Below are 16146 nucleotides of genomic sequence, written 5' to 3' on the forward strand. Positions count from 1 at the left end.
AATTAGGGAAAACTTAACAACTCGCAGAAAAAACAATAAAGAAAAAATGGAGAAAATCGGTGTTATCAAAAAACTGGAGTAGGGTGGGTAATAATGTTGAAAATTTAATTTTCAAATACAAATATCTCCTAATCTATAAGAGATAATTGATAGGTTTTTTTTATAGTGCTCGAGGGGGAGATTATATATGTATGTATGTGTAATTTTTTTGGAAATCGGAAAATTTTTTTGAAAATTGAACATACACGACGTCCACTTTAAGTTTTACCAGTATCAGTAAAATTAAGAAATATTTATATTTTGTCCCTATGGAATTTTAAAATCTCGAGTAGCATGACTGGTGATTTTTATCACAACTTGATACACAAAGACGAAGGTATATCCCAATTTTAATTTCACTTTCTTCCATTCTGCAATTTAGTAATTTTTGTGACTAATTTTACTGGTCTAATAGTGCTATAGTACAGAAGGACATGCGTCAAAAGCTCAAACTATATTCAAAGAATGCAGTTCAAAATTTGTATTACATATTTAAAGTAAACAATTTTACTTTTTATTTTAAAGTTTAATTTTTTATTTTAAAATTAATTCTGGAAAAAAAATATAAGCTTTAATCTGTAAAATATTTAATTTTGTAATTTAAATCGGCTGAGGTTGAAAGCGTATTTGGTGTTCTCTATCGCGATGTAGCTGTGAAAGTAGATGGATCCTTAATTGAACAATATTTTCAATTGGCTGATGACATAAACGACATGTAGTTGCGGGTATGGAACCATCACTAAATAATAAATAAAATATTACAGTTTAATTATAGATTTTTTTTTCAAAATTTAGAACAATATATACTAACTATTGTCTCTTTCGATGTAATTCATGGCAGTGCATATTAAGATCATGAATACGGTCGTATTTTTCTTCAAACAAACGCTTGGATGTAAGTGGCGGAAATAATGAACGTTTTTCATAAATATTTTTCGGTTCAATTACATCATTTGCATCCAAATATTCCCACTTGTTGTCATTTGGCCCAACATGAACCTCGATATATTTACGATTTTTGCTTAAAAGTCTAAAGATACAGAATAATTCAAGAAGCTATCAATCGTGCATTAAGAGATTTACTACCTTAAAACAAGTTGCTTTATTTTTGTAGTTAGATCATTTATTTCACTTGACTTCAAATGTGGACGTTCCTGCTCAGGTTTTGTATATAATAATGTATCCATCGAATAACGGATTTGATTTATCTGGAAACATAAAGACATCATATTTTAACCGATTGTATAACACCATACAATCTTTTACTTACCAATTCCAAATCGTCTGGCAATATATCAACATCTAAATTGAGCACAATGTCATGATCACTGAATAGAGAGTTGTGGGTTTGTTCGTCAAATCCCAATCCAGCCAATATTGCTACATATTTGGTTTGTGTTTTGTTACATTTTATCTGCATTGTAGGACAGAAAAGTAAGGTCATCAAAGCTCCAAATCCATGTATGTTAGGCATAAGTGTTGTGGCTCGAGCAACAAGAATGTCACCATTGGATGATTCGGTAATATCGGCTGCCACAACTAAGCGTTCATACATGTCTTTGGGGTTACTATCCACTTGAATAAAATTAACTGATTCTCTTTCGAGTGAAACTGTTTTCCAGGTGCCAGCGCGTATGGCCGAAAATAAATTGATTTCGATAGGACTGTAGGGTCCACGTAATTTTAATGTTTTGTTGCATAAATGTTTGGGTGGAGGTTCTATATCCATATCGATTTCTGGCCTAATCGATAATAAGTATTCTTCATTTTGTCGTGCACTATCTTCATCTAAAAATCGATTAGCAACCGACTGTTTGCGAATTCGAAAATCATGGTCACTCTAAAAGAAAAATAATTTATATTAACTTAGTTGTTTAATGTAAATATAAATAGTAAAAGCAATATTTTAATATTTTAAATGAAATACACATACTATTTTTAACAACTTTATTGTATTCTTTTAAGTGCAGCTAATCATTTTTAACAATAATTTTTTGTTAGGAATAATGTTACAAATTTATTTACCTTCGACATGAAACTTTCATCAGATGTGCGTGCTAGGCCTTTCTCAACTAAGATTTCATTAAGGGTGCCATAATCCTTCTTTATTATTACATTGGAAACGCCATCCACAACAGAGTAGACTTCTATTTCAATAATACCGGAATCTGCATATTCTTGCACAAGTTCCATAGCTTCATCCGTCCACTGTTCATTGGGCGAACGTACTGCAGATGGTTCTATCATCACTAGACGGCATACAAACAATCGGGGTGGTATGTCAGCCAACGATTTAGTTTTATCCGAGAAGTAACGTAATAGATGAAAATCAACTGTTGCCACATTACCATAATCGATGAAGAAAACCTAATGTAGTTAAGAAAATGAGTTAACTGGAACAATATACTATGTATCTAAATATTACTTTAGACCAGGGGGGTCGATTCTGGTTCTGTGAAACGGTGAAATGAACCCCAGCTCTTAAAAAACTGTTGTCTTGGTTGGGATCAATATTATTGATTAGTATGTTAAACTAATTGAGGCCAAATAAGAATCTGATAAATGATTGCATTGATTTCAATTCATTACATTTATAAATAATTTCTTAAAACAGTGGTAGACTACATCATAATTAATAAATTATAAAATATAATTCTGATCTATTTCACTGTATTATTAATTTAACCAACATTCGTTTGTACGCAATTTATTTTTTTTTTTTTTTTAAAGTACAAATTATAAACCATTATTCTTAATTTCTAATGACTGAAACATTTCTCTGCTAAGTTTGAATACGATTTTATATTTCTAAGCTTATTAAACGTCAACAACTGTCATTCATATTCATATATCTTATCTTGCCAACGAGGTGTACACACATGTTTTCGATGAATTATACAGAAAAATGGTAAATTCGATAGTTAGATTAGCTTTTAATATTCGACGTAGAGAACATGTCTGTGAAATGCTTTCTTGGTTTTCTTTTAGTGAATTTGTAAAGTTACGTAATTTGCTAAAGTTTTATAAAATTATGAAAGCTGGTAGACCTTCTGTTATATGTGATGCATTTATTTTTTCTCCTCGCAACAGGAATCCTCACTTTGTACCCCCTAGGATATTTAGGTCTTTTGTTGTCAGGATTACAGGTTATTGGAATAGTCTGCCATTAAAGTTGCGTGCTTTCACGCACTCTAATAATGTTTTCAAAGTAAAACTTTTACAATATTTCTCAGACCCTTCGTGATCTCTTTAATTAATGTTGTTCTTGTTTTCGTTATCACTAACTGGACCGTATTTCATTGTCTCTTTTTTATTAAATCTTGACATACTTATCTTTACTTTTTTTTCTAATCACGGCTGGGGAGCCCATTTGATAGTATTGTAACATGAAATTTATTGAATATTTAACCTGTATTTATACTTAGGTTTATTGTATTATTATGTAATATTATTTTGGCCAAATTGGCTTTTTATTACTGAATAAATAAAAAATAAAATCAATTCATACCTTGCTTAGAAACTTTTTAGTCCTTGCGAAGATCTACAAAAGATAACCTACATACATACATATATAAGCATATTTTTGTAGATCTTCTCATCGACTATTTATATTTAAAATTTCAGCTCATTCGGACCATAAACGGATTTTTTTTAAATGTAAGACCCGAGGTGACCAACTTTGAGGGGCTATATACTTAGGTCCAACCATATGCAATTTTGTAACAATATCTCCAATAGTTCCCGAGAAAAAAACGTTTTTAAACCACTGTGCATTGGTCGGCAGAAATTATATTCCTCATCCCTCTTTCATCAAGTTTTTTTTTTTTTTTTTTTATTTATTTATTCATTCAGTAACAGAATCCTAGCCAATAGGCCATAATCGGTTCCAATTATACTACTCACAATTTGATTATACATAAAATAATAATAAAATTAAAAGATATCAATATATAATTTGAAAATTAACTCATAGTAATGGGATCAGCAAATAACCAATTAAATTAATAGATAATAATAAAGACATTTAAACTACAAAAAACAAAACCTCACAAAATTGTAGCCAACAATATTAAAGTGAGAATACATACTCTATATTAAATGATAAATTCAAGAATACAATTAGGTTCAGTAAAATATGGTTGAGAGAGAGAGAAAAAAAAAAAAAACAATAAACAGAATTCGTGACTACAAGTCTAAAATTATAACAAAAAAAATAAAAAAACTCATTGTATAATAAAAATTATTGAGTTCAATTGAGAAAAAAATTCAAGAAGTACAACACTCAAAACAACCCAGGTCCATCAAGGAAAAAAAATACAACACCATTCTATACTCCTGTGTAAATGCAAAAACACAATCACAATAACAATATATTGTGGTGACGTGAATTACATCATAAACTGCCAACTACTCTACACAAAAAAATCAAAAGCTAATATGAATTAGATAAATTATCCAGCGAACAAATATCACGTTCAAAATAGATAAAATGAAAATGAGATACAACCCAAACAATAGAACTGTCAACTGAAGAACACTTATCCAGTATAGAAATTAGAAAATTATGTAAATAAGACCAATCAAGATATCAGCATACCCAAAATATCAACAATGCAATGGAGCAACTCGATCCAATTATAAACAATAATAGAGCTGAAGGCAAAATAGATAATTTCAAGTGTACCAGCTCCAAATATACAAACAATGCTCAAAACATAATCTAAAGACAGCAATACCATTATTATTATTACCAACATAAATAATAGCTTCTCACCCAAAACAGTAGAACTCCATAACATATTTACAGCATCCTCAAAGAAAAAGTCAAAAGCCACCAGCAATAATAATTAAAATCCTAAGCTCATCAAAATATCAATACCAATATTCGGTAAATCAATAATACACAAGGTCAACTAAATGTCCAACAAAGAAGTACCACAAAGAAAATTCTCATATATTTGGAGAAACAGCAGTAGTAGCAAAGATGATTTAGGCAGCATACAAACAACAACTACATCAAACTGAGTCAAAACAAAAAAGAATTATGACTTCAATCCACAAAGAGTCAATTTGTCATACTAACATTAGAACTGGAATAAAACTATAAATAGGGAAAAGCAATCACTATCAGAAAACGAACTGTAATAGAGTATATCAATCATTTAGTACCACACATAAGTCAAACATATTCATATCCCCAGAAAAACACAGCACGTGTAAGCAGCAGCTATATCCAGGTTAACTACCCATACATTAGGTACTCAACATCAATGCATACTGGATCTACCTCTTATATATGCTATATTAAAATGATTTCAAAACACCATTAAACAAAATGCAGCGGCCATAAACTTTAACAAACACAACACAGCAAATGTTTATCAGCAAAACAATATTACTCAATAATAAACAGAACACAATTATTATACTCCAAATTATGACATAGCTAGATACTGCAAATTATCCTTCATCAATGCTAAAAAACAAACCAACACTACAAAAACTTCTTAAAATAATACGAGGAAAATTTCCAAATACATTTTGATTGAATTAAAGCTATTGTGAAACTCTAACCCCCAGTAACACGAAGTCTGGTTATGTTTTAACTAATAGTTATACTGACAGTTTTCATACAAAAATAATTTTAACCGACAGTATAACTATTAGTTAAGGCCTAACCAGACGTCGTGTTAATGGGGGTAAATCGTATTAACTACATTAACATTCCACTACATCTTCACAACCGAAATTTAATTTGCATCAATAATGAGTGTTGGTTGGTTTCACTTTTGGTGAAAAATATTCGGGTTAAAAATATATTTTGCGATTTTGACCCATTGTAGGTGACACTTACTATATACGTCGTTGCAAAGGTCTTTGTTATATCTATCATTAGATATCCATATTGTCTATATTAATGACTTAGTAATCCAGATATACAGTGGCTCCAACGCATAATCGGACAAGATTTTGTCTAATGTAAATGTGCTCTAAACATCAAAATAATGCACCCAAAAAAATATTTTCATTCGCTTATAATTACACTCCACATGACCAAGAAATACCAGTAATGGAAGGATGATATCAAGGAAGATGGGACCACCATATGATGGCAGATTACTGCTGAAATCTTTGTTTAATAACTTTATGGAAAATGTAAGATTTGTTTCAATTGCCTAATCATATTAAATTTTAAGACTGATCTAATATACTTACCCGCTTATTCATAATCAATTTTTAAATTTATAAAACAGAATTTTCAAATAAAATTTGTTTATAAACCTTTGATAAATTTAAAAATTGATAATAATAAGGCCTTTATAGTATAGTTATGTACGCACCTTGATTTGTTTATGCTGTCTCATCTGATTAATGGTCTTGATAACTCTAGCTCTATGGTATTTATTTTCGAACGGTGCTGAAAGTATCATTCCTGTGGCCAAAGTGGCATTATGAGGAAACTTACAATTCCTTATGTCTTCTGGATTATTAAGCATTTCTTCTATTTCTTGCATACGCTCCATTTCCGAGAGAGGTTGAAAATAAAATTTACTACAATTTTCAATCTAAATTTGTGAATAAAACAAAATCTTATAAGTTTGTTTCTACGAATGCAGTTAAAATTGACAGTGATTTGCATACGTGTGTTATATAGCCGCTAATGTTTTTCTGAAAAACGGATGGGAGAACAACCAGTTCTGCATTCTTTAACAAACGTTTAGTTGGTTTCCATGCTCCGTCGCACATTGCTCCAAGACCATGTTCCTCGGCAAATTTTACACCAGAACGTGATCTTTAAGTATAAAATGTTAATATATTCTTTTTTATTATAGATTAATGATTTTTTGTCCATATTTCTAGGCAATTTAATCATGATAAACTTACTCCATTACATCAAAAACCGTTGGCATATTTAAATGGCGCATCCTTAAAGCTTTGTACACCTCTGTACACACAGCACCAGGCATTTTGACACGGACACTATCTTGAGTCTTATTGTTAGTGATTCTTTGATTTTCGTTTCCATCGTCCTCAGGATCATTTTTGAAAATAACTAAAACTCTTTCCGAATTCGATTGGAAACTTATGTCAATATTTTTCGGATTAATTTGCACATTTTTAAATAGTTCTTTGATGGAACGTGTATATAATTGACCAATGTGTCGTGTATCAAAATTGCTAAAATATACTGTCCTGCAGGGATCATGGCCACACAAAATGTGATACTTAGTTCGCTCTTTATCCATGTCATTCAGTTTGTTATAAATGAAGTAGTTTGGATAGAAGGCACCAGCAATGATAACTTTTAAAATAGTTGCCTTTTCCCATTCCTCCCACTGGGAAAACTGAGATTGATTGCTATCTTTTATACCAACCCCTTTTAAACGCCCTTTGATTTCTTTCACCAATAAATGCATTTCTCGGATGGAACGAATGTTAATGAAATTTCGATTAGCCCACTCATTCTCACTTTCATCAAAATTCTCATCTTGCTTTAATGAAGTCCACGCCTAAAAAAAATGCAAAATAACACAAGGAATAATTTTTACTTCGGCTTTTCCAAAAATTAGTTAAAAATAAATTCTTTGTAAAATATCAAGTTTAACAATGATAATTCTTTAAATCAACTAAAGCATTGATTCCAGAGACCGAAAATAACAGGTTTACATTAATTTCAATAGTAAATTCTCATTCGCAGCCATTTAAAAATAATTTTTTGTGATATATCACTGAGAGAGTGATTTATTCGAGAACATTTTAGGTTTGGGATTGAGAGAAACATAAAAGAAACAGACACAAATAATCTGGATGAGTTATTTATAATTTATTTTTTTCGTAAATGTCAGCTTGTGACTTTTATTTGCGAACATGAAACATAAATCGCAAAAATGCATTTGATGCAAATCAACGCATAAATACAGTAGCCCAAGAAAGTCTACATACAGAAAAAATTATTATGTTACTTTAATTTAAAGCATTTTTTTTTTAGTTTTTTTTATGAGATATATAATATTACATGTCTTATGTCGATTTTAGCAAAAAAAAAATCATATAACGCCCAAAAGTTCATCGTTATTAGAGTTATTGATTCTGAGTGAAATAACGCAACAATTATTCTCGGTCACGCCTACTTTTGGGTGGGCGGGGCTATTAAGTTTCATAATATTTTGAACATTAAATCCCAAAAAACCAAAAAAAAATGTCGTTATTTGACTCAGAATCAAAAATTCTAATAACGGTGACATTTTGGACGTGATAGGAAATGTTGCTAAACCCGACTTAAGTGATGTTGTTTTAATTTTTTTTTAGTGTGAATTTATTTTTTTAACAAATATATTTCATTACTTTTAACTTACAAATACAGCTTCCTACGAAAGAAATTTAATTTGAATTCCTGTATGTAGACTTTATACTGTATATAAAATTTATCAAAAAATTTATAACAATTTAAAAAAAAAATTCTCATTTCTGTTACTCAGACTTCATTACTTCATACTTATCATATTATTTCCATAATTTGTTATAAATTACTAATAATATGTTATTGTATGTAAATAAAAGAGAAAGTAACAGTTATTAAGAACAAGAACAAATGAATTGTTTATCTCTCACCAAACCATTAAAAAACAACAAAAACGAATAAAGGTCATACCAAACCATTTAAATAGAAATTATTTTATAACTGTTATTTTCAGTGATTTATTTTTATCACAATTTGGATTTTTTGGTATATGGACGAGTTATTTTCGATCTTTGATTGATTCACATAAAAAAATATTTTTTTAACAGTTTCAATCGGAGTATGAAAACAAACAAACAAAACATTTCGCAAACGTTTGCAAAATATACAAAACATATCAAAAATTTTATATTGTATTGTACATGAGCAAAAACAAAACAAAAACTTTTCAAGTGACAAAGAGAGAAAACGAAACGATTAACATTTAAGTACAAAATGAGTAAATCAGTTGGTCTGAGCCTTTTCAGTTGGTTTTCATTCAGCTTTCGTAAAAAAGTTCAGCTACAAAAACTTCACATGCCTTAAGGCACAACTTAAAACTTTTTTAACTCTCTAATGCTTAAGCATGCCTCAAGGCACTCATCGCAAAATGCCAATAAATGTAAATATAACTGATATTTCATTTCAAAAACTTTGAAAGCTTTTTAAAATAATTTACGTGCGTTTTTTAGCAACTGTTACATGAGTTTTTGAAATGCAAAATCAGTTATATTTGTGTTTATTGGCATTTTTAGGATGAGTGCCTTGGGTATTAGAGGGTTAAAACACTAAGATCTAATTTCTGGGATAAAGATAATCTACATTCTTCGTTTAAACCTAAATTAAACTAAAAATTGTGTTTCTCACTTATTGTTTATTTACTCTGAGCATCATTGGTGAGTTAAACCTACCCAGCAAACATTTTGTGAATTTTTGTAATGGGATGTATATCGCGTTTTTTAGTAAGATGTACGTATTGCTTATGTCGAAGACAATTTGACAAGTGTTTTTTAATGCTAAAATAACAAGCAACAATATTTAAGTACCCGTTAACGGTTTACTCGCTAGAATCTTGTAAAATACTTCCAGCAAAGTTGCATAAAAAAGGAAGCAACAATAGATTTTAACGTTGTTAAAAATAGTATAATACGTTTAATGTAGTTATTATCAAAAGGATGCAACCTAAACAGTTACCATTTGAATCACAAATTGACTGACCATTATGTTTAATTTCACTAAATAATTCTTTTTTCTCATGGGCATGTTCCGTCTTCCAAATTAGTCATCAAACTAATTCATAGTCACCAAATCCGTAATACATTACGTTTTTTACGAATTCGTAAAATATCTGATTCAAATCAAAATACACAATAACACCCCAGGTTGGACATAAGATATATGTCGTTAGATGCTGTTTGAAAAGACCTTTCTAATGAAACCTATTGTATGTATTTTCTTGGAAAAAATACAAATATTTGTAAAAAAAAAATATGCCTTTATTAAAAACGGCCCAGTTCACGAAGAGATATATTTTGAGAAACACAATAAAACAAACAAAGAATTATTTCGAGGGGGAATGAATAAATATTTTTTTCATCTCCGTACAAAGAGAGTTTCTGGTGAAATCAGATTTGCAATATGTGCTCTAAAAAAAAAGTGAAAATTTTCTAAAAAAAACGGACGGCATTATTTTTATTTACGCAAAAACCTTCAGAAAAATTAAATTTTTCAAATCAAATTTTTGAAATTAACTCTAGTATACATACTTATATACATATTTCTTTGTTACGAATATTATTACAATTTTGATACATAATTGATTTTTGATTACTACTTATTCTGAATTATTTCTACTTACTCTGTATGCTTTAAGGATAGCAATTAAATCTGAACCAGAACCATCGGCCCATGACAGCTTTTTTATGTAAGCATTTATTTCTCCGCAATGTTTATAGTTTTGAAAATTAAATATTGAACGTACACTCAAGCCAGCAGCTGTATATACAAATATGTACATATGAACGTAATTAATTTTAATTATAAATTCATTAAAAATTATATCGTTAGCTTAGTGGGCAATAAATTTAATATCTTAGAACATTTGCATATCACAAAATGGACTTAGCAGTATATGAATAAGATAAAACGAAACACAATTGTAAAATTTTTTTAACTAGCTCTGTATTTTTATCCATTCTAATTTGAAATTAGAAATTAGCTCACTAAGCTAACGATATGTGACAAAGCAAAACTTGCACATTTAATTTGTTTGTTCTTTTTACTTAGACCACTTACCTATAATAATTGATTCTTCCAATGCACTGAAAGCGTATCCTATTATTATTAAACGTGTTAGCCGCACATCCAATGGCAAAAAAGCCATTATACGTCCCATAAATGTTATATCGCCATCATCGATTGTGTACTGATCATTCGCGTACTTGTATAAAGCACCAACTTCCTTTAATGTTATAACCGTATTGTGTATATCACGCGTATTTGGCGGACTCAATGCCAGAGCAAGCACATATGGAGGCGAACCCATATCAAGCAATTTGGATTTAAGAACAACATTTTCTAAAGGACAACGCAACATTTCGGGTTTACTAAAGTTTTCCAGAAAGTCCTGCAAGTAAATCAACAAAGTTACAGTATTTTGAAAATTTGTGAATGCATTTTATGTATGTATGTGTTCATGTACTTCATAAAATGAACGTGGTATTAAACGATAAACACGTCCATTCATTACACGTCCAGCACGACCAGCTCGTTGTTTGCAGTTGGCTCGGGAAGCCCATTGTATTTCCAATTTTGTAAAGTTAGTGGAAGTATCTGTCACTAATAATTTGGTCAAACAAAAATCAATTACTGTAAGAAAAAGTAAAAATTAAAATATCAGACAAAATTAAGTAAATATCGGGTACCTAAAATGCAAAAGGCCTTAACTATCAAAAATTCAAAACATGTTGAAGTACACAAAATTCGCGAAAATGCGAACTTTCGCACAATCACATCAACATGCATGATACTTATAATTATTGTGATTGCCGTGAATACATTCAAAATTTTCAAATAAGTTTCTTGTTTTATAAAAATAGACAACAAAAGGAAGAAAAATAAGACAAATTATAATTTTAATTTGGAAAATGTTTGATAGGGCTGTTTGCATTTTATATGTACATATATACAGTTAGTCAACAAATTCTTTTCAAAATAAAAAAAATTTTAATTTATTTTATAAACGTTAGACCCCTTTCACACTAGGCAATTTAGTTGCGCAAGTCTCTTGCCCAACAACAAAACAGCATGTCAAATTTTCTTCTCCTTAAGCCGACATTACCTCTGGCATCTACAAACACAAGAGACTAAATTGCCTAGTGTGAAAGGGGTCTTATTCTTTGTTATAAACAATTCAATTGAAACAGTAAAAAAGAAGTAATTTTTTATTTTTTTTTAATATTTATACTTTTACATGTATGTGTTACTTAAAGACAAAAAAAAATAAATATTCCAATATTTCCAGAAAGAAAAAGCAAAAAAACGTAAAAAAGTGCTTTTAAAAATGTCAATTAATTGTTTTCAAAACTCAGAACATCACAAGAAAATATGAAAAAAAACCATGTTTAATATTTTGTATGGCTACCGCGAGCGGCAATAACTGCTTGTAGCCTCCTATGAATTGAGGCAATGAGCTTTGAAAAGTCATATTCCATAGGAATTTTGGCCCACTCCTTTTTTATAATCCTTATTAATCATTTTTATTTTTTGGGCTTCTTTTGGCAACTATTTTCTTGAAATGTGTCCACAAATTCTCTATGGGGTTTAAGTCGGGGCTTTGGGCAGGTGTATCTAGAACTTTGCTACAGTTGTACAGGAGCCAAGATCTACATAAATAGGATTTATGCTTTGGATCGTTATCTTGGTATAGTTTATATTTTAATTTGTGTATTTTTTCTGGGTCATAAAATCCAAACTTTTCAGCACTTCTTGTCAGTTCACCTTTTAGTATCTCCGAATAAATTTCTTTAGTCATTGTCTCTTCCAAAATTTTGATTTCTCCAACACCTCTGCAGAAATACAGCCCATACCATAACAGATAACTTACCAAATTTTACGGTGGGTATAATATTTTTATTTTCAAGGGCAGTAAGCGGCTTTTTCCAAACTTTATTTGGTCTATCATGATTATTAAAAATTACGTCATTCCAATATTCGGTTGGATAGGAGATATAGTTCGTTGCAAAATTTAGTCTTTTTCAATATTAGTTGGTGAAAGTAATGGTTTTTTCTTGCAATCCGTGACGAGTATTTGTGTTTTAGCAAGACCTTACGAACTGTCTCATGTGACACGTTCACATTGCAGTAATTTTTAAGCTGTTTAGCTAGCATTCTTGTGCTCATGTGAGGATTATTGTCAACGCTTTTTATAATTATTTTTTCATGACGACGTAAAACCTTTGGTTTTCTTCCAGTTGAGTTCTTCAACTCCAGCCTTTCTTCCTTTTCGGCACGGTTTATGATGTTGTAAACAGTTCTGAGTTGAATGCGGAATATTTCAGCCAACTGTTTAGCGGATTTTCCTTTATGGAAATTATATTATATTAACTGTATTATATTTTTATCAGTACGCTTTCCTGGCATGGTGAATACGTTTTATGCGGAGCAATTTGCTTATCTTGATATAACGCTATTATAATAAAAACAATATTTAATAAATAAATAAGTTTTTTTTCAAAGCCTATTGGCCATTTTTCTTATTAGTCTGGTACTATATTGAATTTTGAAAACAATTGTTTGACACTGTTTTAAAGTGATACTCTTAAAAAATCGTTCATATTTCCGATATGGTTTCTTCCAAAGTATAACAAGTATTCCAACTCTTTGACAACAGTACCTAACTCTATACATGTGTTAGTAAAAAAGTACCTAACTCTAAACATGTGTGAGTAACAAAATTATACAAGTGTTGGTAACTTTTAAATTTTCTACAGACAACAGAGTTTTATAAATATGTTCTAAATTTGAATTTGTATGAATTTTCAATACCAAAAATTGTAACTCTGTCCTATAGTTTAAATTCTACAATAACAAAAAAATACATGTCAGAATTTCCAAAAATATTTTTTTCTTGATTTGTGCAAAATATAAACTTTTTAACAATGAAAGTGTGCTAAAAGTGTTTAAAAAAATATAAAATTATATGTGTTAAAGTAATAATGTGTAAAAGAATGTTATTTTATCAAAAATTAAAAGTTAAAATTTCGATACATTTCATTTGTTTACATTTCTCTGAGGTCACACGGTACCAAGGTTGCCAATTTAACCATTTTCCGGCTAGATCTAGCGATTTTATTTTCATTTAGCCATAAAAAAATGGCTAGATTTAATCTAGCCGGAAGATCTAGCCATTTTATTTTGTCTTACCCTTTTTTCTTTTATAGTTTTCTTCATCATTTTTGAAATATTTAAAAATCAAATGACAAGGATTTGATGAGAATATTATTGTTTTTTTTGAAAACAGGCTTCGAAATTGTTTCCAAAATCAATTTTGCAATTCCTCATGGATCCCATTTTGAATGTAAGTGCCCAGAAATTTGTTTAATTTATCGTGACGACAGTATATCGTTACGAAAAACGATAACCGGAGATTGAGAAAATGCGGGTTAATCTGCTAAACCCCATTAACACGAAGTCGGTAAAAATTATTTTTGAAAACTGTCAGTATAGCTATTAGTTAATACATAACCAGACTTCGTGGTAATGGAGGCAAGAAATGTAATATTTATGAATTTATATTCAGTTATTTATGGGTTTTAGCCATTTCTAGCCATTTTTAATTCAAAATCTAGCCATTTTCAGAGCTGAAGAGTTGGCAACCTTGCACGGTACCCGTATATGTGAGAGAGTAATTTGAAAAAATTGAGAGTTGGACTACTTGTTATACTTTGGTTTCTTCAATTAAGTGTTTTTTTTATAAATCTATATTCTAAATACATATGCTACTCAAAAATAAATGAAAATAATTTATTTGTTTGCAGAATTACATCCTAACTCAAAAAATTTTCAAATATTTCCATATTGAAATGAATTTGTTGACTAACGTATGTATGTGTATGTAAATAGATGCACAATATTCACCATATTTAACATCTGGAACTGTAATAGAACTCTCAGCTATATTGGTAGCAAGAATAACTTTTCTATAACCTGGAGGTGGACGATTAAATACTTTAACTTGTTCATCTGGCGAAATGATAGAGTGTAAACGAATTGGACACAATCGTACTTGATTGCTACAAGAAGAAATATTTTTTAATTTATATACATAGTTATTTGCGTATAGGCTGTAATAATTCAATATCTAAAGCCTTTTAAGCTAAATTGAAGTAAGTGACATTTTCCGAAACAATAAACTTTATAGTTAAAATTAAAAGAAATCGAAATTTATCGTAAGCGACATTAACATATTTTTAATTTTTTTGAATACATACAAAATAAAAAATAAATATTTAAAAAATTTTACGTTAAAAATTTGTATATAAAAATTACAAATGAATATTTTAAAAATGTCGAACAGAGCACTATGACCATTTAACCAGAAAGCCTGGTCAAAAAGTCCAAAATTAATTTAAAGAAATTTAAAAAAACTAATTATGCAACTCGATAGAAAACAAAATTCTACATCATATTGTGAATTTTAAGCTTAGGTTTGTAGTTTTGGGACGTTGTGAAAATCAGGAAAGTGAAGATAATTATGCGTTTTTAATTTTAATAGATATTTTTTGTGGCTAAACGAATAGAGGTATTACATTGATTTTTTCTATTTGAAAGACATGATCAACTGCTGTTTCCAATATGTTAAATAAATATCTTAAATATCTGCATATGTTCGAACAAATCGTTCAAAAATTAAAAAGAAAAAAATTTAATTTTTTTACCCAAAAAAAGATAAGTTTTTTAAATGTGAAAATAGATTTTCTTAAAAAAAGTTTATATACCACAATAAAATTTAAAATCTCTATATTCTGAAACATTTTTTGAAAATTTCACTTTTTTCTATTTTTGCTCATCAGACATTTTTCATTAATTAAGAGTTTTGTCCGGTGGTATCTGGCGAGAGAGGTAAAGGCATTTCAAAGTATTATTCGAAATCTATTGTCAAAACTGCCAAATGTAAAAGTCGCAATAGACGATATACTATTACATGCTAACAACTTACAGGAAATACGTGTAATTTTTAAAACAAATAGCCTAAAGCTAAACAAGGAAAAATGTTTATTTGAGCAAAAGAAAATAAATAGATGCAGTCAGTCGCCTTATAGCTCCTGAGAATCGAAAACAACTACAAAGGGCACTAGTCAAATTTACATATCTGAGTAAATTCCGGCAATTACTGGAAAAAACAAATTCGTTTTACTGGGACACTTGCCAACAAAACTCTTTTGAAGAACTTAAACAAATTATTAGTAAACCACCCGTACTAACACTATACGATGTCAACAAAAACGTAAAGTTGCAGGTAGACACCAGCTCCAAATCGCTCACAGAGTGTCAATATTGATATTCTCAATTAGAAAAAGATGCGCTCGCAATCAAGTTTGGATGGG

The 16146-nt window shown here is 29.6% G+C and overlaps 1 protein-coding gene across 1 annotated transcript in view; it reads right to left on the reverse strand.

Annotated features, from left to right (window-relative positions):
* Nucleotides 1-593: 593 nt before the first annotated feature.
* LOC135963259 (probable ATP-dependent RNA helicase spindle-E) overlaps nucleotides 594-16146 on the reverse strand; it is a 39898-nt gene continuing 24345 nt past the window's right edge. The window contains exons 7-18 of the mRNA XM_065515038.1: nucleotides 14678-14832; nucleotides 11241-11407; nucleotides 10835-11165; nucleotides 10398-10534; nucleotides 6925-7550; nucleotides 6682-6832; nucleotides 6381-6605; nucleotides 2065-2406; nucleotides 1310-1879; nucleotides 1126-1247; nucleotides 851-1069; nucleotides 594-778 (exon numbers count right to left, since the gene is read on the reverse strand). Coding sequence (XP_065371110.1) covers nucleotides 640-778; nucleotides 851-1069; nucleotides 1126-1247; nucleotides 1310-1879; nucleotides 2065-2406; nucleotides 6381-6605; nucleotides 6682-6832; nucleotides 6925-7550; nucleotides 10398-10534; nucleotides 10835-11165; nucleotides 11241-11407; nucleotides 14678-14832 — 3184 coding nt within the window. The 3' untranslated portion in view covers nucleotides 594-639. The remainder of the gene's footprint in view (nucleotides 779-850; nucleotides 1070-1125; nucleotides 1248-1309; nucleotides 1880-2064; nucleotides 2407-6380; nucleotides 6606-6681; nucleotides 6833-6924; nucleotides 7551-10397; nucleotides 10535-10834; nucleotides 11166-11240; nucleotides 11408-14677; nucleotides 14833-16146) is intronic.

This window comes from Calliphora vicina, chromosome 1 (genome assembly GCF_958450345.1).
Source record: "Calliphora vicina chromosome 1, idCalVici1.1, whole genome shotgun sequence".
Taxonomy (NCBI): domain Eukaryota; kingdom Metazoa; phylum Arthropoda; class Insecta; order Diptera; family Calliphoridae; genus Calliphora; species Calliphora vicina.